This window comes from Eptesicus fuscus, chromosome 12 (assembly GCF_027574615.1).
Source record: "Eptesicus fuscus isolate TK198812 chromosome 12, DD_ASM_mEF_20220401, whole genome shotgun sequence".
NCBI classification, from domain to species: domain Eukaryota; kingdom Metazoa; phylum Chordata; class Mammalia; order Chiroptera; family Vespertilionidae; genus Eptesicus; species Eptesicus fuscus.
The window spans coordinates 87,876,593-87,900,723 of record NC_072484.1 but is presented as its reverse complement, the minus strand read 5'-3'; the positions used below and the strand labels follow the sequence as shown (position 1 = coordinate 87,900,723).

At 41.2% G+C, this 24,131-nt stretch overlaps 1 protein-coding gene across 1 annotated transcript in view; it reads right to left on the bottom strand.

The window, feature by feature from the left end:
* Positions 1-24,131, bottom strand: part of CCDC178 (coiled-coil domain containing 178) — a 232,156-nt gene that overhangs the window by 54,159 nt on the left and 153,866 nt on the right. Inside the window, exon 18 of the mRNA XM_054724454.1 lies at positions 23,811-23,960. Within this exon, the coding sequence (XP_054580429.1) occupies positions 23,811-23,960 (150 nt within the window). The remainder of the gene's footprint in view (positions 1-23,810; positions 23,961-24,131) is intronic.

Below are 24,131 nucleotides of genomic sequence, written 5' to 3'. Positions count from 1 at the left end.
TACAGCCGCACAGACTAAGCGGCAAAGGACACGGCCGCCTGGATGCACCTCAGCCTCCCTCACCTCTCTGTGAGGCAGGCCCCACGAGGGGCTGGCTCCTGCTGGTTTCCAGTATTCCTGATGCCTCCAGGCTGCTCTGAGCCAAGGGATTTGTCCTGGAGAAAAGCACTTGCTTATATACTAGCTATCAATTTGCTTTTTACTGAAAAGTACCTTTAACCCTCTTAAACGTAAGAGATCAACACTGGAGCTTCAAGTTTGTAAGGATGGTAAGTCACATGTACTCCCAGTTGAATTCTGTCCCCCTAAAAAGAAATGTGGACATCCTAACCCCAATGCCTTCGAATGTGACCCCTTTGGAGACAGGGCAGTCCAGGTAGAATGAGGTCAGTGGTGCGGCGCTAATGCACTAGAACCCGTGTCTTTTTCAAAAGGGGAGATGTGGAGGCACAGCCCGGCACTCAGAGTAAGTGATGTGAAGATGGCCACGTACAAGCCCATGAATGCCTACAGCTGCCCCAGACAGAGCCTCAGAGAGCCTCCAGAGCTGGCTATTCCCACGACACCTTAATCTTGGATCTGTATTCTCCAGAACTGTAAAGTAGTCAATTCTGGTGTTTCTAAGTCACCCAGTTTGGTACTTTGTTATGGGAGCCTGAGGAAATGAAAAGAGAATGCTTCCAACATTCTGACTCAGTTTTCTAGTCATAATTTGCAATAACTACATTGTATTATAATAGAATATTCTAGAAGTTTCTAGAAAAAAATGGCTCTGGCACTAGAATAATTTCTTGGCATTATGAAATAGGGTCATTTGTGAATTTTTTTTGTAATTATGAAATGAACCATGATATAAGAATATTTATTATGCAAATGCCAATTTTACAGCTTATTTGTTTTATAACTCTGTTTTTACTTACAGGTAGTTTTAGACACAAAAGATTTCTGGAAGCTTTAAAGTAAATCATTGTATTAAAAATTCTCTGGGAATGTTTATCCTGTACCCTGACTGTGAATTGGTACTTTTGCCTATTTTTATTTTGGAGGGGACTATCAAGTAAAGATTTAAGGATAGCTTCATTTTTGTCCAGGGAAAGAGTAGGAAATAGTAGTAAAACAGAATGAGGCCTAAAAGTAATATATTATAATTTCAGAGATGCTTTTCTTCCCATCCTTCTATGGTCTCCAGTAGAACTCCTTCTTCAACAGTAGGGGCATATCCTAAAATATGGTAAAAATTCCTAAACTTCACTTAGAAAATGACTCCTACTCCATCTCTACACACCACCAGAATGACATCCAGATAAATTAGGTCACTATAATGTAATCTTCAGAGATGAAATTAAAAATTTTAATGACATTGGGTTCTAATAAACTAACAAGAAAACAATTAAGTATTTCTTACCACAAATTTAATAGTAATTTACTATAAAACAGACCCCGAAAATTGAGGACTAAGTAAAGGCAAGGTTTAGCATAGGATAAATAATTTAGTGTTTTTAACTTATGAAAGCATACAAAGTTGTAAAACAATATTTAGAAATTAGGAGAAATTACGAAGATACAAATCAATAATATCCTACAACTCAATGATAAACTTAAAAATTTCTTGCATTTCCCATCAAATACACATACATATCAAACACAGATATGAATAGATGTATTTGATTTAATGTAATTTTAAAACAGTGCATGATTATATAAGTACAAATTTTAACCCAAGTATTATCACACTTTTAGGTTTTTATGTTTTTGGATATAATATCAATTTACATTACATCAAGGTAATTTCCATGGCATCTGTTAACTTAGAATTTATAGTTTAAGTCATTTGTTTTTATATTTAACCGTGTAGTGGCATTATATTTTATTTAACCATCTCCTAATTGTTTGGGCATTTATTCTTAAAAACTCTTGGAAGTGTCAGAGTTTAACAGGATGAGTGGTTGATAAATCCTACTGGGGCAAGCTTATTTTTCACTTAAATATAGAAGCTGCACACTCTTTATTAAAGGACAGCATAGGAAGAATCAGAGAATGGATTCTGCTCATTCTCAGCAGAATTATTTTCCTGAAGGAAAAAGACACTATATGAACATTTTGTACTGGTTTAATTCATACTTCCTATCAGATACTTTTAAATGAAATAAACCCTAGATGGAAAACTAAATCTTTTATTCATTATAATTTTTGAGAAAATTATAGCTGGGCTTGTTTTTCCATAAATTTGTTACATTTTCTCAGGTAGTGTTTAACTTTGGAGGTCAAATGGCACATTGATGCTAAACATGAAAGTCATGATAGAAAATTTCTGGAGTTTGAAAGAGCTGGTGAATACCTTTTCATTGGTCTTCTGAATAGTCTTGAAAGATAAATTTCAGACATCATTATTTTCGTGTCATAGGTAATGAAATTCATGTAAGATTCTAAGAACAACTTGTGGCACCCAGTAGCCTGGACTACATCGGAGTGAAATGGGTCTCTAGATGGTGGAAAGGGAATGAGGAGGGAAGTACCGCAGGTGACTCCAAAAGCCAAAACCCAAATCAAAAACAAACCCCAACATGCAGTGCAGAGGTCGCTCGGAAACCTAGATGGTCAAGATGGTTCCTGTCAGAAACCTTTTATACCTAGTTCGCAACCGGGTGGACTAAGGGGCCAATGTGTCCCCACACAGCACATCTGATGGTTGGAGAGCGATGAGGCATTTGGAGAATATGTCTGCTGATGGATGAGTTCACCGAAGAGTCAGCAAGGGAGACCTGACATTTCCTTTTCTGTGTGCAGACCTGGCTGGGGCTCACCTGTAAGACGTGGACTAAGATTTCTACAATCGCTATCTAATTGCACAGACTTCAGATTAGCAATGCTTTTGCTCCTCACATTCCTTATGAGAAACAAAGTTCAAGTCCGTTCAAATGCAGACAGATACTAACCCTGGTAAAAAGCATCTCGAGAAAGAAATGCAGAAATGAACGGAAAAGCACAGGATGGAGATCCCCTGGTGGGGGCTGCAAAGTCTTCTGACTTCGTCAGATCCTGACAATGAGCCCTTCACCGGCTCCTCCTGGTAGAGAAGGGACAGATAAAGCCGCTTGTCAAAGCCCCCTGGCCACTCTCCTACAGATCCAACTGCACCTGGATTTATGTGGCGCTCCCCCGTCAAAGAAATGTTTTCGAACGACAAGAAGATTCAGAAACTGCTTCAACAGCAGTAACGGGGATGGACGCTGCGTTGTAATAATTTCGATACACTTGACTAATGCAGTTATTTGCAATGAGGTTGGCTCGGTGCCCAAAGCAGTGAGCAAGCAAACCCAGCTCCGGGACCGTTTCATGCCTCCTTCCACGGCAGCCAGGGGCTCTCTGCCCCGTCCGGGGGCCGGGGCCGTGGCTGCAGACGCCGGTCAGCGCCGCCGCCTCGGATAGATTTCCACAACAGTCTTTGTTACATTCACCAACGTGCTCTCTGGAAAAATGCTGGCGGGGCGCGAGCGTTTTTAATCAAATTAGTATGCAACATAAGGCAGCTGTGTATTCAAATGGGTTTTTTAGCAATTTGGTTGTTTTCCTTATAATAACAGAAAAGAACATTTTGATTTTGAAGGTGACAGAGGCAATATTACCAGAATTAAACAATCTGAATTAGCTTTTTCCCGAAATGTAATATGTTTGATGCTTTCAGATGGGACGCTCCGGTGCCTTCAGATGAGCCTTCCACTGTCACAGTCAATGGCCAGGAACAGAATAAGCTCCGGAGGTAGGATTATCCTCAAATTTAATTTTTTTTTTTTTTAGAAGAAGCTAATGGCAAATGTTTCTAGCAAACTTTAGGTTCATCTATGTTACAACTAGAGAACCAAGACAGGATATTAAAAGAACAGATAAGTATAAAATTAGTAAACAAAGTTTGACATTTTGCTCATTCTATGAATTTAATGCTGAACATGAATATAATCCCTAAAATCACAAACAGGCAGGCACGCCAGACAAAGGCTACAAAATTTCATTTCTTTGTCAACTTAGGTAGGTTCAGAATGCCAGTGCACAGAGAGGGCGACACAATGACCAATGTGAGTGACCTGAGAACGGTGTTCACTGCAGAGAGCTCGCCATCAACGCTGAGGAAACAGCTACGTGACCCGTTTCTTACCGCCCAGAGCTGGCCGGCGCAGTTTGGAAAGTGACAGGGGAGCCCTTGTGCCGGCCCCTCATCCACAAGTGGTCCCAGCCGTCTCTGGGAAGCGGGGACTCCCGACTTGTTAGCAGCGAGGCCTGCCCGCTGTTACCACGCACTGGGGTGGGAGGAGGGCTGCTTCCCTCTGAGACTCCTGGCCGTGGTAAGCCATGATCACCCTGCGCCTGTGTGAACAGGCCGCTGACAGGTGCCTCCCTGAAAGATGCATACATGGGACTTCACCGCCTAAGGCTGGACAGATAGTGATTAATGTCAGCGACGGCCTCGCAGCCCAGGGGCCCTGTGATCCGGCCTCAGGAGGAGCAATGTCTGCTAATAGAATAGTGAGTGCATGCGCTGGGGACCACAGAGATGCTCCACAAATATTAGCAAGAGCAATGTGACTGGAGCAGGCGCCGGCGTTCTGGATGAGAGGCGTCTAAAGCCATCTGCTGTCTGGACATCAGCCTGAAAATCACGGGCTTCAATCCATACGATCAGCCATTCACAGGGTCCACATCCTGGGATGGCATTCCCCACGGATTTGCTCCATTATCCCACACCAGCCCCTGGGACCGGTGGAAAGGTCTGATGTCACTTAGGTAATAGTAGAAAAGCACTTACTATTCCACTGATGGGACATATTGGCTCCAGTGATTCAAATGGTGGAGGGCTCCCGTTGGAGAAAGAAACAGAAGAAAAATGGAAACCAGTTGCACGGGAATAAGTACAGTCCCCGGAGGGTGTCCCCAGTCTTTGATAGTTGAAACAAGGGTGTTAGCAAAGGCGAGATACCAGGAGTTTTATCAGAAGTGAGTTGATGTCTTACTTGTATATGCTAATTTGTTCAGGTTTCCTTACAGCTGAAGTCAGTGTCTGAAAATATAGATGTACAGAACTGAATGAAGCAAATTAAAATCTTCTGAGACAATAAAATGCAGAATGCCTCACTTCCACTGACGTTCAATTCACCGATTTTTAGGCAAATACAGTATATTAAAATATAATTATTTAAGAACATAACAGAGCATAATGTAAAATAACTGTGCCTGCTCATATTTGCGTGCTGGAAAGTTATTTCCATCAAGTACTTATAGTTTTTGGAAGTAACAGTCCTCATTGCACATCCAGATACAAATGTTTTAAAACTGCTGCCAGGCTAGAAAAAGAAGGCGCAAGTAAAACTAGAAGTTACTTTCCAAAAGATGCCTGAAAGGCTGCCACATCCCTCAGAATGGGGGGACGATGTTTCCCGTGAGGCGATATCGAGGAGAGGTCAGACGCGCCAGGCTGCCCAGGGTCAGCTGCTGACCCCGTCACGTACTAGCTCAGAGGCTTTGGACAAAGTGTCTTACCTTCCTGTTCCTCCTTATACAACAGCAATACCGATTATCTCACACAATTTTGAAGATTGAATGTGGTAACACACGCACAACGCTTAGAAGAAGACCCGGAACATGATTGTTAAGAGTTTTTACAGTAAATACATGGTATTTATAAATTCAGATCAAAAAGATTCAAAGGCGAACTCCAACCTGTGCATGTCCAGGCTGCCACGGTCAGAGCTCTACCTTCAACGTTTCACCTGGATTCTAGTTTGGCGTTGGGAGCTGCTTACTCTGCATCATCCATTTCTCAAACTCGGCTCATGCAGACAGAACACATTCTCTGCTACCTGAAACCTGCTCCTGAACCATGAGCTTTTCAAGTGACTCGCCCTGAGATATACACCATCACCCAAACCAAAGATACTTATGTGCCTCTGGTGACGGGCATAAGCCTTCACTGTAGAAAGAATCCAAACATGCTGAGTGTCAGACCGCTTTACTATCTTACCTCTCACCCCCAAGTCACCAAGTCCCTGTTACTCTGAAATATTTACTCAGTTTGTACCCTTCACTTGCCTCACATAGCCATTGTGTTAATGTTTGTCATTGCCTTTAATCTGGAATATTTCACCACTTTCTAAGTAGACTTTTTGCCTCCAGTCCAAATCTTGCAGGTCCATCCACATATTACTTCAAGGGTGACTTTTCTAAAACATATATTTGGTTATGCCATAATCAGATCAGGCTTAGACTGTTTCAATGGTTCCACGGCCTGCGGAATAAAACCCAAAGCTATCAGACTCAGCATATCAATCCTTCCTGGTTTACCTTTAGCTTCCAGGTCTCTGGTCTACTTTCCCTGTGGTCCAGCTCTCTAGGGTACCATTGCCATCTCCTTCTGCCTACTATTTATCTGCATCGCCCTGCTGATTCACCATTCCCGGGTTTTGGGCTAAGCTTATGCATTCCTTTCTCTGAGGCATATTCCTCTTCTACCAAGTCCATCTTCTAGACCCAGCACAGGTGTTTACTTTTGTGTAAAGTCTGGGATGAGTTAGAAAGTCTTAAGTTTCGTCAGTTTCTTAAAGTAACTTCGTAAATTACAGTTGATCCTTGAACAACACGAGTTTGAACTATGTGGGTGCACTTATAAGCAAATTGTTTTCAAAATATACAGTCAGCCCTCCAGCCACACCCTGCTGTTTCTGTGGGTTTTTCATCCACTGATTCAGCCCACTGCAGATCGAGAGCAGCGTTTCTGAATTCCCAACTGCCAGTTCCCAACCTTGGGTCGAAAATACTGTTTTCCATTTGTGGTTGATTGCGAAGGGCTGACTGTACTTTCAAAAGTTATGTGGATGCAGAAAGTAATTTAACAGTACTGACAATAAAAACAAAGTAAAAACCAACAACAAGCAACAACAAAAATTTCCTTTATTAAACCCATAACCCAGTGCTATAAAGATGGTCTATTCTATCAATTGCTACATTTCTGCATATCTTAATATTTATGAAGAAAAACCTTCAACTTTGGTAACATCTAGAATATTATATGTCTTAAAATATAGAAAAGTTACCCATTTATTTATAATATTTCCAGCCCATTAAATCATGGAAATATTTCAGCTATGTTATCAGGCTTACTTCAATTTTAATGATACCATTTTAACTTATATGTTTATAATCCAGTACTGTGACATTATGTCTAGTATGTTTTACCCACTTCCTTTTCAACCCCAAACTAGACAGAATTTGGAATTTTAAAGTTTTTATTGATAAAATGTGAACATTAAGAAAGTATTTAAATGGATCAATTTAATGATTGCATATTCAATTCAGCTTAAAAACTGATAAAAAATTTCCCTCAATGAAACACAGAGTAAACAAAAGTGAATATTCTGGTAAGTTTTGACTTTCTGAATAATAAGTAATCTGTAAATTTTATTTTAAATTTACTAATCATTCAAAATACTCTGCTTGATCTTATTTTGAAGTTGAATAGAAGAGAATATAAAAACCTACTTATCATATTTTATGAAATGGATTCAAAATCAAAAGGCTTTATGAAAGCATATATTATCTATTTAAGCATTCATTCTACTTCTGTAGAGAAACTCTTTAAGTGGAAAAATTTAAATATCACATCTTAGCATGAATTCCATTAGAGATGAGGTAAGTGGGATTAGAATGAGGAGAGACAGCTCAGGCAGGTTTCATAAAGTGTCTTTGTTTTGTTTCAGCAAATTCCTAGATAACATGCATAGACGTTCAAATGTATGACCAAATAAAAGTGATAAGTTAGATGACCTATACATTGTAGATAATCGATACTGCTGATGTGTTCCTTTACAAATACTCAAGACTTGCCATGGTGGACATCTATATAGAGTATTGAGAATATTATGTCTCAATTTAGTGGAAATCTCTGATCCAAATCACATGCCAGTGGGGGATTTTACACAGATCTTTCCTGCCAAAGTGATTCAGAGACATTATCACTTTGGAAACAATATTCTTAGTGTAAAGGTAATTGGATTTATCTTGCTTTCATTTTTGTTACTATGAAATAGTTGAGGAAATTATAGTAGATTTAAATTTTCAAGCATGTGATAATGAGGCAACACAACAAATTCAAGAGTAAACGAAGATTTTTTAAAAAAAGTATACTATCTGGCATCTTAAGTGTGGACACCGTCCATATCTTTTCATGTTTTATCCTTCCATCTAGCACAGCAGATGCTCTAAAGTGAAGTAATAAATATTCAGACAAAGGCTTTAGAAATGAACCTATTAGTTAGGTTAGGATTCCTGCAAGAAGCCTAATCTGGCTACGTATTAGAAGGGAAATAAAAATAGCAAAAGACAAAATTGGTTAAACTCAGACATCTATACGGCATAAAAGGCAAAGGGAAAGTGTTTAAATTGAAATTAATTCTGATTACTAAGGAAAAATGCAAAAGAAAATATGGCACCGATTCATAGATACACATTATAAAGATAGAACAGGAGCTGTTATCAACAGAGCACCATAAATATGAGCATAAATCTTCAAATCAATTAGGGAAGAGGATTAGCAAAGAAACAGCTACAGTGAACGATGGAGAAGAAACAACAGTATCTGCTCCATCAATATTTGGTTGGTTACAGTGAATTATTGAATGAAGAGCAGCAGCCAGGCCGGAGTTAAATGGCTTCTTCACCCCTGCCTTTGAGGAGAAAGCATTTGTCAACTGCTGATCAGAGTGAAACAGCCATGGTGGAAGGATGGGCACTGGAAGACAATGAGTTAGCCACGTAGACATTTAATAGGAAAACAAAAAGAGCTGCTTATATATGAAAATCACAGGAAGAGGGAAAGCCGCTGTCCATGAGAAAACAAAGAAGAGGTCTTTGCAGTATGTTAAGGACTCTGTACGTATAAAATGAAAATAATTTGGAAAAGATTAAACATTTATATATTATTAAAAATATTGAAAAATTGGACTTGGTTACTGGGTTGCCTGGAAAGACACCAGAAGAAGTGATCAATCAAATTTTAATCACCTGGAAAAGTGTGGGTTCTGTGAAACACCAACATGGTTTTCTGAATAGCAAATCATGCCAGACCCATTTAATCTTGTTCTGTGAAAGCATTACAGGCCACAGAGACAAGGAAAAATGATAGTGACAATCCATCTTATTTTCAGGATGTCTTGGAATCTGCTCCGTCACATTTCCACTGACAAACGTGGAAAAATGTGACCTCAGCCACATTATTTTCAGGGGGGTGGATGCACAACATGCTTGCATGTTCAATTAAAGGATAAGTGAAGTTTCCATTGCAAGTCCATGTAGCTCCCAGCAACTGGTTCCTGGGGACCACCAGTCAGCTGCTATTAGGGGACCTGCACTCAGTAACTTAGAATGCTCATCATCGCTCTGTGGTCAGCAAACTCATTAGTCAACAGAGCGGCAAACCGTGGCTCGCGAGCTGCATGTGGCTCGCGAGCCGCACTTTGCCGACCACTGCTCTAGGTAATTCTACACGTATTTAGTCAGTCTATGTACAAGGTAAAAAGTGAAAGGTTGGAATGATATAAACACACAAAACAGACACCTGGAGGGAATTTGCCTTATTAGAATATTAATCGATAAGACGATGCTACCATGCACATGGCCAACACTCCACTGGGAGGGCTCAAAGGAGCTTTCAGTTTTCCCCACTACTGCCATACTAATTTTTTAATGAATGCAAAGATGAAGTTTGCTCATTTTTGTGTTTTTCAAATGTTCTGCCTTGTGTTATGTATTATTTTTATAATGAGAATTCAACATTTTAGAAACATGGTTAAAAAGCAAGCAAACACAAATAATTTAGAGAAAATATGAAGATATGCCCCTGAAAAGTGTTATGCCCCAATAAGAGAAATTAAAGATGATGCCCATAAGGAAATCACTAAATGAAGAGAGTTAGTTAGCCCCTGGTCAACAACATTTAGGGGGATGGACTCTGCCATCGGCCCTGTGCTGGCAGTGAGTCACATGCATCTAGCTACAGCAGCTTGTCCAGTGGAAGAGGAAAGAGAACTGGGACACAGGCTGGATGGTGACTCTCCCAAGGTCTGATCAGAAACAGAATTCACACTCAAACTGCACCGACTGCAGGTGTCCCAAACGGAAAGAATATTTTTGATTTCTTTAGTATGTGCATGGCATCACCAGAAAAAACCATTTTAAATCTGTAAGCGTATATTTTAAGGGATGTTGTAGGCGTTCCCCCTTTCTTTCTCTAAACATTAATTCACATTGTCACACAGGTTCCACCTTCCTCTTGTATAAAGATAGATGACATCCTATAAGGAAGAATACAAACCCTCAGGATAACAGCGGAACCGCATTCTGTAATGATCATTACATAGACTTTAAGTAGGCAAAACATATGAAGTATAGGAAAAAGAATTTACAGTGGCATCTGGGGTCATTTTGGATTTTATCTAAAATATGAACTTTTCTAGCTTTTTCTTCTGGGTGGCCTACATTTTTCACAATCCCATGATATTTACTTTGAAATGCCCACTTCTTGATTCAAAGTCCTTATTAATTTTTATATTTTGTTTTGTGACATAAAAACTGTTACATTTTTTTTTATCATGAAATAATAAATGTTCATCCTACCAATAAAATAAGCATTCCAGCCAGCATGGCTCAGTGGTTGAGTGTTGATCCATGAACCAAGAGGTCACGGTTTGACTCCTGGTCAGGGCACATGCCCGGGTTGTGGGCTCGATCCCCAGTAAGGGCGATGCACGAGGCAGCCCATCGATGATTCTCTCTTATCATTGATGTTCCTACCTCTCTCTCCCTCTCCTTTCACCTCTAAAATCAATTAAAATACATTTTAAAAATAAACAAAGGAATAAAGAAGAGAGTGAAAATCATCCAGAGGCTCAACACTGGAATATAGGTTTCTAGAAATAATTGTCATAAAATCTCATACATATGAGAACAGAGAGTAGGAATCACACAGTACATGCTCGATTATAGCTTGATTTTTCAATTAAATAGGTACCAAGGCTATTTATATCATTCCTTTTAAAGAGTGTATAATACTCCATTGTATACTCAGCCAATTCTATACCTAGATAATCCATACTGTTGTATGTTAAAGATGCTGAAGTTTTCCCTTTTCATAAGCAGCACTATAATCAGCATCGTCACACATACGTCTTTGCAGACTTTTCCGACTATTTCTTACAAATTCCCAGAAGCAGGAGCGCTGTCAGTGGTAAGCATAAACATTTGTTAGACACCCCACTGGGAACGATCAGGGAGTAATTGAAAAAATATTTGCCAGGCACTTTTCTAGGTGCTGGGGTTATGGTTGTGAATAAGATAATAAGCTCCTCACTCTTATTAAGCTTATGTTCAGTTGGCAGAAACAGACCATGAACAAATGAACATAAAATGAAATATCAGACGTTAAGTGCGATGAAGAAAATAAAGTGACATGCGAGTGGGTGGCTGCGGGACAACTTTAGGGCCTCTGGGAAGGCTGCTCTGAGCGGGGAGGGGTCCTTTAATGTGGTAGTTCAATGGTAATATGAAGCCAGGTATAGGAAATATTGGGGGAGATGCACATCTACAAGGATCTTAAAATTTCAAGGACCTGAGTCTGGTGGTCCAGGATAAAAAACAAAAATAGCCTTTGTCGAGAGCAGGTGAGAGGGTGGGGTGATGGGGGGAAGTGGGTGGCTTACGCAGTCTGTGAGGCCAGAGCAGGAAATGGGGATCTGAATGATTTTAAGCTTTAATTGGATTATGACACACATGTATTAAAGCATGCACATCCTAAGTATATAGCTCAATGTGCACATCCGCCAGGCCAGGAGGCAGAACATCATCAGCATTTCCTAACGCCCCCTGATGTCCTCCGTAGCCACTACTTCCCATCAAAGACAATACTGTCCTGCCTCCTAACAGCATAGGTTAAGTCAGTGGTCAGCAAACTCATTAGTCAACAGAGCCAAATATCAACAGTACAACGATTGAAATTTCTTTTGAGAGCCAATTTTTTAAAACTAAACTTCTTCTAATGTCACTTCTTCAAAATAGATTCGCCCAGGCTGTGGTATTTTGTGGAAGAGCCACACTCAAGGGGCCAAAGAGCCGCATGTGGCTAGCGAGCCGCAGTTTGCTGACCACTGGATTAAGTACACACACACACACACACACACACACACACACACACCATATACAGTATGTGCTCTCTTTGTGGCTTCTTCTGCTCAAAATTATGCTTGTGTAATTTATCCATATTTAGGTGTCTCCTAAAGAGAGGATGTGAATGGGTCCTACAATTGAGCACTGGATGGAGTGCCCCAACTATTGGAATTTGAGCTGAATAAGAGCTGTTAGTAAAAGGCATGTAGAGTGTCCAGTGAGGTGGGAGGAAAAAGAGAGACCATGGTGTCACGGTCAAGGCAAATGATGCTTCCAGGAGAATGGCTAACAGTGATCAAATACTGGTGAGCTACTGAGCAAGATGAGGCCAGATATACAGTACTGGACTTGACATCATGGAAATCATGGACACAGTGGTACTGCAGAGAGAAGAGAATGAGACATGATGAGGGAAAGACTGCAAATGCAGATGGATAACTCATTCCAAGTTTTTTAACAACAACAACAAAAAATAAAGGATTCTAGGGAATGTGGAATTAAAAGACAGATTTTCAGATGTTAAATATTATATTGTGTTAGTATACTGATGGGAATAAGCCAGCAGAAAAGGAAAATCTGAGGATATAAAAAAAACTAGAGGCCCAGTGCACGAAATTCATGCACAGGTGGGGTCCCTAGGCCTGGCCAGCAATCAGGGCAGATCGGTTCCCCTCTTCCCCCGCTCCTCCTTCCCTTGCTGCCCACACCCACTACCACCCACTTCCGGTTCCCTGTCCCAGCCCAGGGGCCTGGCCCCAATCAGGCGATCAGGACTTGCTGGCTGGGGGGAGGGACCAGGAGGTTGTCCTGCAGGCCCCGATCAGGTGATCACCTGATCGGGGCCTGGCGGCCTGGGGGAAGGACACGGGGGGGGGGAGTGACCTGGGAGGCTGGTCACTGGCCCCAAGGAGGGAGCCAGCCCTCGGTCCCCCTGGGAAAGGGTCTGCGTCCGCTGCCACCCACCCCCGGTTCCCCATCTCAGCCTGGGGGCCTGGCCCTGATGGGGCCTGCTGGCCGGGGGAGGGACCAGGAGGTTGACCTGCAGGCCCCATTGGCTATCAGGGCCTGTGGTCTGGGGGCAGCTCCTGCATTGAGCGTCGGCCTCCTGGTGGTCAGTGCATGTCATAGCGACCGGTCGTTCTGTCATAACAGTCGCTTAGGCTTTTATAATAATAGATGGGAAATTGTATGAATGATGGCTATGAGAAAGTGGAAGGGAATGGAGCACAGACCACATGGGAGGGGCCTGATCTATATTAGCAGCTGAAGTACCTGAGTTTTAACAGGAAGACAGTTACTATGGGGAGGAGGTAAGTGGGCTGGTGATCTTCATTGTGGACAAATGGGAGGACTCACCTCGTATGAATGAATACCTCTTTCCCACTTTCCCACACACTCCCCACCATCACTGTGTACAATCAATCTTTCTGATCTCGTTAAAACTGTACCTCATTTAAACTTGTGTGCACAAAGTTTTAGGGAGGTGGGAACAGCTCCCCATGCTCTCTGGCCATCTGGATGTTTAAAACCGGCTGTATTTTGTCCGTTTGCTCATTCAAAAGTATCTTTCTGTTTCCATGACATAAGCAATCATTTGCCTGGATGCAGCGTTCCAGGGTGCTTTATTTGCTCTTTACGTTTATGTGGACATTTTTCGGACTGCTTCCTATCATAAAATATTAAGAATGTAACTCTGCAGTTAGAGTGGTATTTTCCGATTGAGACACTATTTTGTCCTGGAGTTACTTCTTTATGCTTGAAATGTAAAACTTGGGGAGACATCGCTAGAGGGAAGCCCCTAAGCAGCTGGCTGTTCATGTGGGCAGCCTGGTCGGTCTCTCTCACGGGCATGCTGCCTGCTCTCGCCACACTCTCAACGCCTGCAGATGGGCCGTCCCCAGATACCGTGAGGGCCTCAGCCGTCCTCGCTCTTCGGATAGAAAAGACCCCACCCAGGTTGGCGGAATTGCTCTTAATAAGCTGGGCTTCAAGCCTGATGGGGGATTCACTGCGGGATTCCTCACCTCTGCCCACATGCTTCCTATATAGGAGGATACTGGGACAGTGGGGTTACCATAACCCTCCCTCTCCCCTCGTGCTTGCTGTCTCAATCCCTTGCTGTTTTAGGAATGGGAGTCTATTTCTCAGCACTCATATTCTTTCTCATTTCCCCCCAGTATAACTAATGTTGCAAAGTGTTTATGATTAAAATATGTCTGCATTTAAAGAGACAATGATACACCGTGTACGGATAACAGGTGGGTCAGGGAAGAAGAGAAGAGGAGAGAATCTGTGGAGTAGCAGCAAGTCCATGGCCTTGAGTCCAAGGCTCTGGTTCCCGCTTACAAGTAGTGTGACCGTGAGTCACAGCACAGCACCTGTTAGGGGCTTTGTTGTGTCCCCTCTCCTAAGACACATACGCTGAAGGCCCCAGGACCTCGGAATGTGACTGGAGACAGTCTCTTCACAGAGATAATTCAGTTAAAATGAGGTCCTTAGGGCGGGCTCTAGTCCAATGTTCCTGGTGCCTGTATCACAAGAGGGGATTTGGACAGACACGTAGACGAGAAGATGGAAAGACGCAGGGAGAAGGCGATCATCTACAAGCCAAGGAGAGACCCGATCAGATCCTTCCTCCCGCCCGCGGGGCCAACCCGGCCAACACCTTGATCTTGGACTTCTAGCCTCCAGAACTGTGAGACAATAGCTCTCTGCTGTTTAAGCCACTCAGTCTGTGGACTTGGTTGCAGTAGCCTTTAGTTTCCTGAGGAAAAATGGGTAATTCCCAGTTGCTTAACAGAATTCTATAAATTAAGTGATAAAACATAACAATAATGTTTCCTGTAACTGACTACAGAGGAGATGGTAGGTTCAGAGTTCAATGATGTACAGATGCGGTACATGCATAGCAGGGTGACTGCCATGTAAGAGGTATGTAGTAACTAGTTACCATTTTATTCTCTCTTCTTTACTGCAATAAAGAGATGCTAAGGTGAATGCATGCTGCAGAGAAGGAGAGATGCAAAGACATGGAAAAAAAGGAAGGAGGAAGGAAAGCGTTATCTCGTGAGAGAGAAGAAACACATGGCACAGGCAGGAAAGGAACCACATCGAACAGGCTCCCGACAGCGGAGAGTAACAGACTTGGAGGTAGGAAGGGGCCACCAGTGACGAGTCCTTCGCAGGTGTCCTTGGCCGGAACTGCCACCGCGCCTCAGCTTTGTTTCCGTGTGGTCTTTTAGCTTGCATAGTGTCTTTGCTATGATTGCTTTAATGATATTAACAGCAAGACTGGAGCAAGGTTGTCATGGAGTCATACATAGCCTTGTGTTGACTGTTTTTTATCTCCTTTTTAGCTTTTTGAGTTACTGACACATTACTGCAGCAAAACATATGTAGGGTCAATTCATGCTGAATAGTTATTAGAAACCATGATAACAAAAGTCATTACACTGCAGTTCAGTTTTGACAGTAAAATTTCTGCAACATTATCACAAATCCTCATGCATTAGTGCAATGATCCTTACTACAGCTTCATATTAGAATCAGAAGATTGCTGTAGCATGCTTCTGACAGAGAGTCAAGCAAGCCGGCTTCCTCCCTGCCTTCACAGATAACATTCCTGCTCTTTTTCTCCATACAGCATGCAGATGGCAGCTTTGTTTTCTATCCTTTTCTCAATAACCTAGGAGCACACTGAATACATCTTTCTTTAAAGTGAGAATTTTTCCTTGAAAGACCACACAATTCTGATTTCCAGCACCAAAGGAAATAATTTGAAAGTGATTTTATAACTGACACAACTTCACAAAATTCTAAGACTATGTTATTCATTGCATTATTTCTTTCCTTTTCTCGGATAATGTGCTGGCTGTGTGTACTCTTTTTTAGCGAGCGACTTGCTAGGGTGGAACAGCATGAGGTTTAAAAAAGGACCTTGTCACATCAGGATTACTTTGAGAGCAAAGCTGTGGGAGGTGCCCTTCAGCTGACAGAAGGAAATATTTGTAATGCCTGTCTGTCCATATATTTTTTCATAGTCACCTATTAACAAACACTTAAAGGGTCAGATTGCACGGGTAAATGTTCGATTTTTTCAGGTCTACTTCAAGAAAACAGTAGAAATAGCACTTGTGAGCTAGAGGCTAATGAGTTCCTTCACCTCAAAACATGGAGGAGCCCCTTCTTTAGTAGGAAAATCAGGTTTATACACGTGTACACACACTATGGAGAAGTAGAGCTCATTTCATTTTATACAAAACATGTCCTCTCAGAGCAGGGGTATAAAAATCCCTTTTTAGCTGTGACATAACTGAAGTAATTTGGGTTCTTTGGAATTGCTTTAAAGTTGCCATGTGAAGATGCCAGATCCCACCAAATTTACATACTGTGTGTTGTCATGACATGTGTTGTCTTTACTGTCTTCTTCTCCAACTCTTTCAAACTTTTACAGATTTCTAATGAGAGCTCTTAACAAAATTTCATGTTAGGGTATTTCTAGGAAATGTTTTACTGCTATAGCTATTGTGAATGGGATCTTTTTATAAATACACATGTTCTCATAGGTGTTTCTTAGTATACGATTTGGATATAAAGCAACTATATGTGTCATTGCTAAATCTAACCCTCATGCCTGCTCACAGACATGTGAGTACATAGGATTTTCTATCCTGTGACCTGCCATCAGCTTTACCTGCCAATGAAGGGTTGGCCCACTGCTCTATGCCTTAGAGCACCTGCATGCTCTCCTAACTGATTATCCGACTGTCACTATTGCCCTCTGCTTCAGTCCTCTCTCCCACAATTCATCCCTCAGGCTGCATCAACAATTTAATACCTATTGTAGACTAAAATGTTTTTTAAATTAGAAGAGCCACACCAAGATTTGGTGTAAGAAGTAAGGGACATATATTTATATAAAAAACGATAACAATTATCAGTAGTTATTTCTTGTCTGTGAAAAATATATACTTGGTGAATAACTATTTAGATACTTTATACTTAAATATATACTTCTGTTTCATAGGGTTAAGGAAATTAAATAAGATTACATGTAAAAGCTTATAAAATGCCTAGCATGTGGTGTGCATCATAAATGTTAACTATTACTATATATTTTTACAACAATCTTGCTAGGGAGACATTAATACTTTCATTTTTCAGAAGCTCGGGTGGATTAAATAAGTTGTCCATAGATATTCCTCCTCATATTCAATATGAATAGAACTCTGTAGAAAGAACCAATGACCTAAAGAAAACGTTGAGTGTATGAATATTCATTTTCCATATTAATATTTATGTTAATACATGATTATAAGATACAGCTCTGTAGATTAAGAAGAAGATGGTTACAAGAGCAGTTTTCTCAAATGTTTATGTCACTGTGATGCATATGTGTAGTTCAAAACTAAAAAAATCATTATACTGCTACTCCCACAGAATTGCAAATCAATTGCAGTTGTAAGTCATGCATTAGACAAGCCTAAGTAGAAAATATACCTATTATATGAGATGCATACAATGAACATTTTACTTGCTTTATTGTAATTTTTAAATGGCTTTTGAGTAATAAAAACTATTATTTCATTTTATAGCTACAGTGTGGCATTAAGGAAAGTCAGGGTTCTGAATCTGTATGGATTCCTAAGAACATAACCTACTTATTTGAAAATATTCCAAGTTTTTCTAGAATTTTACAGGTAATATAAAGAACACTTTTACTTCTTTATCAAAGTTATATTAAGAAAACTTTCTGAATGTACAACTTATGATATGAAATTTTCTCCTGTTCTATACAGAATAACGTTTTCCAAGGTTTAATCCACTAATGACTTAGTCAGTTTTAAATAGGTTTCCTAAACAAGGGTTCAGGGACAAGAGGAAATTGAGGGTTAACAAAACTAACAGGTTTCTTAAAATAGGATTTCTCAGAATTTTTAATATGCAAATGCAGTGTAAGTCTTTAAAAAAGGAGATATGGCATGCATTATATATATGTATGTACATATCATATATATATACTATATATACATATAGATCTCTATGTTCAAATCTCTTTTTCTCTCTATACTAGGGTTTTTTAACCATAACTCTATTGACATTTTTGGGATGGAAATTATTTGTGTGTGTGTGTGTGTGTTTCTATGTGTGCGTGTGTTTGAGGGGGCTGTCCTGTGCATTGTAGGATTTTTATCATCGTCCCTGTTCTCTAACCATCAGATACCAGGAGCACTGCACACAACCCCAACCCCAACCCCAACCATACCCAGGTGTGATGAGCAAAAGTATCTCCCGGCATTGCCAGATATCCACATTACCTTCTTGGGTGGAGAATCACAGATATTACTTACATATCTATAATAATAAAAGTGTAATATGCAAATCAAACAAACAGCAGATCGACCGTCCAGATGACCTTCTAGATGAAGCCAGGGCTGCGAGGGCTGAGGCGGCCGGAGCTGCGAAGGCCTACTCTTGAACAAATTTCGTGCATCGGGCCTCTAGTGTGTGTGTGTGTGTGTGTGTGTGTGTGTGTGTGTGTGTGTATTACATATACTTACTTATATATACATCTATATATACTAGAGGCCCTATGCACAAAATTTGTGTACTGGGCGGGCGGGGGGGAGTCACCCCTCAGCCCAACCTGCACCCTCTTGCAGTCCGGGAGCCCTTGGGGGATGTCCGTCAGTTGGACATCCTCAGCGCTGCCACGGAGGCTGGAGAGGCTCCCGCCACCATGGCTGTGCTTGCCAGCCATGAGCCCGGCTTCTGGCTGAGCAGTGCTCCCCGTGTGAGAGCGCACTGACCACCAGGTGGCAGCTCCTGCGTTGAGCATCTGCCCCCTGGTGGTCAATGTGCATCACAGCGACCGGTTGTTCCACCATTTGGTTGATTTGCATATTAGCCTTTTATTATCTACTAGTAGCCCATTTGCAGGAAGAATCCTGCAAGCGGCCACTGTGGCTGCGTGCTCTGCCGCTGCCGCCACCGCTGTGGCCGCTGTGCCTGCACCCATGCTCCACTGCTGCCCGCCCTGCTCCGCCCCGCTCCGCCCCACCCAGGCTTTCCCTCTGGCAGCCACTTTGCTTTCCGCTTTTCCTCCCTCTTCCTTCTAAGTTGTCTTCAGTCTTCACTCCTCCCTCCCTCAGTGTATGCAAATTAACTGCCATCTTTGTTGGGTAATTTGCATACTCACCCTGATCGGCTGGTGGGCGTGGCTTTGGCTGGTGGGCGTGGCTTGGGCGTAGTGAAGGTGCGGTCAATTTGCATATTACTATTTTATTAGGTAGGATATATATAAAAAGCCAAGTGACCAGAACACCGGAACAACTGGAATGACTGCAATGACAGGTTGCTATGACATGCATTGTGGCAGCCAAGTGGCCTGATTGGGGCCCCGATTGGCACCCTCCTCCCCCAACCATCAGCGGCCCCTCCCCCTGACCAACCCCGCCCCTGATCGGCCCTCCTACTCCAATTGGGGCAGGGCCAGCCAGCCAACTGTGCACATCCCCTCCCCACTGCCAGCTCAACCCCTATCAGCCCTCATTGGGGCAGGCTGGCCAAACCCCACCCGTGCACAAATTCATGCACCAGGCCTCTAGTATATATATATATCTCTATATGAAAAATTTACCTTTGATATATCAGGGATCTCATCACACTCTATGCATCACTTTCAAGGTGTTGTTGTGTTAACATTATAAAGCTTTTTGCTATGTAACTCCAAAATTGCATAAAGAATACATAAGGCTACTATTCCCTAGAAACTGGTACTGACCTTTCTAAAGTATTAACTAGAAATAAACATTGAGAGTTCAGACAATAGAAGGGAGACTCACTGAGGTGAAACAATACAGATGACCAGACACCTACTCCTGTCTCAGGGTTACAAATGCTCCTCAGAGATCTCCTGAGAGTCAGTTCGTCAAAGGATGGGAACAGTAGGTGATGAATGCAAGCTTATCAGTCTAGGAAGTGGGGCAACTCCGTTAGAACAAATGTGTGTGTGAGAGAGTGTGTGCGTGTGCACACATGCCTATGTCCTAAGAAAGGGAGGCAGAGATGCCGACGGGATCTTTAAGCAGCTGTTGTAGGCAAAAAGTATTTCAAAACTATGGTTTTCCTAGCAAAGAAATCCTTTTCTATTTACACTGACACAAGCACACAAAAATCACCACTCAGAGCCTAATTTGAATACATGCAAGATAATTAACAATACAATGAAAGACTTCCCTTCCCAGTCAGTCTCCCTCTACTTGGGTGACCTATGACACACTCAATCTCAGTTGCATGCCTTATATTGGAGATGACAATTATAATAACAATAATAGAACATTTTCCAGGATTACTGAGGGAAATTACAAAGATAATGTTTGCAAATTGCATGGCACAGATACCTGGTCTACATAAGTGCTTGTTAAGCACTGGCTGACTCTGTAATAATTTGTATTCTCTTAGTGTGATTGCGCTGGGAATTGCAGTAGGCAAAGTTGAGCTTTACACGTGGTTTATGAAAGAATTAAAAATACATTTTAACCAGTCTTGGAAGATACCTTGTTTTTAGCCAACAGAGGAGATAAACTTGCCTAGCTCACCTCCCTTTGCAGGCTTGAAGAACTTGAAGTAGCAATTATAATAAACACATGGGGATGTTATCAATATATTCATGGGCGTTTTAAAAAGGAAGTAGATATAAAATACCTATTGGAAAGCTTTTGATGAAAATGTCTATTTTCACATAGAAGTCCAACCTGTTTTTCAGACATTGTTCTTCATTCCTCTTTAGTGTTATTTTTAAATTTTGAAATCTGTTAAGTTTTAGACTGAATTCTATCCTGTCATTACCCATGCGACATGGCAAGAATTTTGCATAATCATTTTTTGTTTCTTTCTGCTTTTCAAAGGGAGAGACATCCATCACTGCAAATTTTACAAGCGCAGGAAAATATCAAGAAGCACATGCAAAAGGCAGACTTAATTTTATCACCGAGAGGGACATGATAACATTCTAACACTCGAGGCACCTGAACACAAAATGGTGTTAAGGAAGCGAACATTCTTATTTTCAGATTTAACTTGTTTTACTCCTCTATTACATTTTATTTGCTACTCTTGGCGTAAAAACACACAGAAATATGTAAAATGTGTAATTTGTAGAGAAAATAATACTCCCTAAGAAGCACAGTACTCAAAATATAATTATTTGCAATGCTAAAAGGAATGCATGTTTGAAAGCATTGACATTATTCTAAAATAGGAAAAAGATAAGACAAAAATTCCTTAAAAAGTGAGATTCGTTTTACTAGGCAAGGGAATCAGCGTGGAACAGTGCTTTCGTGCGCCTAAAAGGAAGCTGGTCGAAAGATTGGAACCTATGGGAAACATTGCGATATCAAGGAAATGGACTAAAATACTAAAGGGTTTGTGCAGGTTTGATGGCCAAATTCCACGGCATAAGCAGTGCATTAGCCGCAGTGACATACGATCTCTCCCTGACAGGGCTCCCAGCAGCAATAAGGCCTCTCTGTCCATCGCAGCAAATGGATCCGACATGACAGTGACAAGGGCAGCCTGCACTGGGTGACCTCCACCGCTGAAGGCGGAAATGAGGAATGAGGGGAAGCACAGATAAATCTCTGCCAGTTCCCCTGGAACAGGTGTGCTGAAAAGGACCCGTCCGAGGGCTCCCTCCAGCGGAAACCCAGGCCCCTCGCGCGCCCCCTGTCTGCTCATCCGAGGGTCTCACTCCTTGGACCTTGAACCAAGATCTGCTTTCAGCCCAAAATGACACGCCCACAATTTTGTTCTTACTGTGCAAACACTATGTCAGCAATCTCTCTTCAAGGCATGAGTTTCTCACTATTCATACAGGTATCTAACATATCCACTAGTCACCAAAGGCTTCTATGCAAACCGATAACAAGCACACAGGATTTTCTTCTTTCCCTCCTGGTTAGAAAAAGAAATATAAAATAGCAACTGCTTTTCTCCTCCTCAACTCCCAGCAACAAACAGAAGACGTTTAACCTCAATCACAATGTCAAAGGCATGGAGTGAATGGACAGAGGCTCCACGGACACACCCTGCCTTTGAACGCTGCACGGCCGATTCAGGACACTACGATTGATTTGGGTATAAAGAACTGTATTCTCTGTTCTTTCCCAAACACCTTTACCTATTGATCTACCTTTCTCCTGTTACTGCTTCAATACAAATTCTTAAGAGAAACACACAGTCCCTTTCTCCCAATATACTGGGAAGCATGAACCTGCATTGGGAGCAGACGGATGAGACGCACAGGGGGTTTGTGGGCAGCATCCCAGGTGAATTTAATAGTTACTCACACTCACAAAAATAAAGGGTATCCCTTTATTTTTAAAGTAACCATGGATATATCTTTTTTATTCCTAATTAATTTTCTTCTGAGGCAAACCTTATTTTCCCGATGAGAAAACTAAAGTCGGAAAAGGTAAATTACTTGCCAAGATCACTGGCTAGTATCAGTGCAGATGCTACTCCAATCCTGGCCCTCTGTCTTCCCAGTATTCCATAATAATGAGGGATGAGTGTTGTGGTGGAATTTTAAACTGCTAATTTATAGTACAGTTATATGGTAACAACAAGAAGACAAAGGATCCGTTACAGCCTACTGGTTCTTATGGCTAAACTGTTAAAAAATAATCATGCCTTGCCCAGCTGGGGTGGATCAGTGGTTGAGTTTCGACCTATGAACCAGGAGGTCATGGTTCGATTCCTGGTCAGGGCACTCACCCAGGCTGCAGGTTCGATCCCCAATGGGGGGCGTGCAGGAGGCAGCCGATCAATGATGCTGTCTCATCATTGGTGTTTCTATCTCTCTCTCCCTCTCCCTTCCTCTCTGAAATCAATAAAAAAATATTTTTTAAAAGTAATCATGCCTCTATTTTTGAAATTTAAATTCTGGGAAGAAACAAAGAGTCAAAGAAAAAGAATTTTCTTGTCCATGAGAGTCTGGAGAAGGATACTGAGGAAGGGGGTGCACCTAACACTCTAGTAATGAAGCGTTCTCTGTCCTTTTCATTGCGGTATATTGTAGGTCTTCCTTTTCCACTTTCATTACTGCAGAAAGTTTTTACAGAATATATTAGAATTCCCAGCGATTTCCAGGAACCAAGAAGGCCAACTATTTCTCCAAGTTTCTAATTAAGCCCCATGTTTGAAAGAACACAGAAACCAAAATTTGAAGCCCATACATCATGAGGACAACTTAGAGATGCCTCATGGGAAGTTACCTATAGACAGAATTGAAATTAGAAGTCTGTAAAATATGTAAATGTACAAAATATAAAAATTTGGTATTCCAGGTCATAATCATTAAGAGCAAAGTAGTATAAAATGGTGGATTAGAAACTAATTTTTTAAAAATTTTCCAACTATCCTTTCAAAATCAAATTTCAAACGCTTAATAAAATATACCACAGAACTCTACAAAAAGAAAACATGCCATTTGTTGGCATATACAGGACCACCATCAGAATCAAAACCCCATGGCTGACCACTTGTAACTTTTTATATCATATATGTCAAGTAAATAATTATTTTTTTAAAAATTAAAAACCTACCTCTCTTTTATCTCTAATTGAAGCATTAAGTGATAACTGTCGATCATATTGGTTGTAATAATTGTCCTTCTCTGCTAAGAATTCCATCTGTAATTTCTGATACTCTTGAGCTAAACGTAGATTTTCTGCTAGGGAATCATCTTGCAGTTTCTGGAAGACAAATATATAGGTATATTTCATTAAAATCATTTAAACTTATTTTTGGATTTATAGCATTTGAATTATCTAAAAGTATATTATATATTCCAGAAAAACAATAAAACCAAAAAGATGCTTCCCCTGACAACAATATACTCCTTGGACTCATAGTTTTCCTTCATG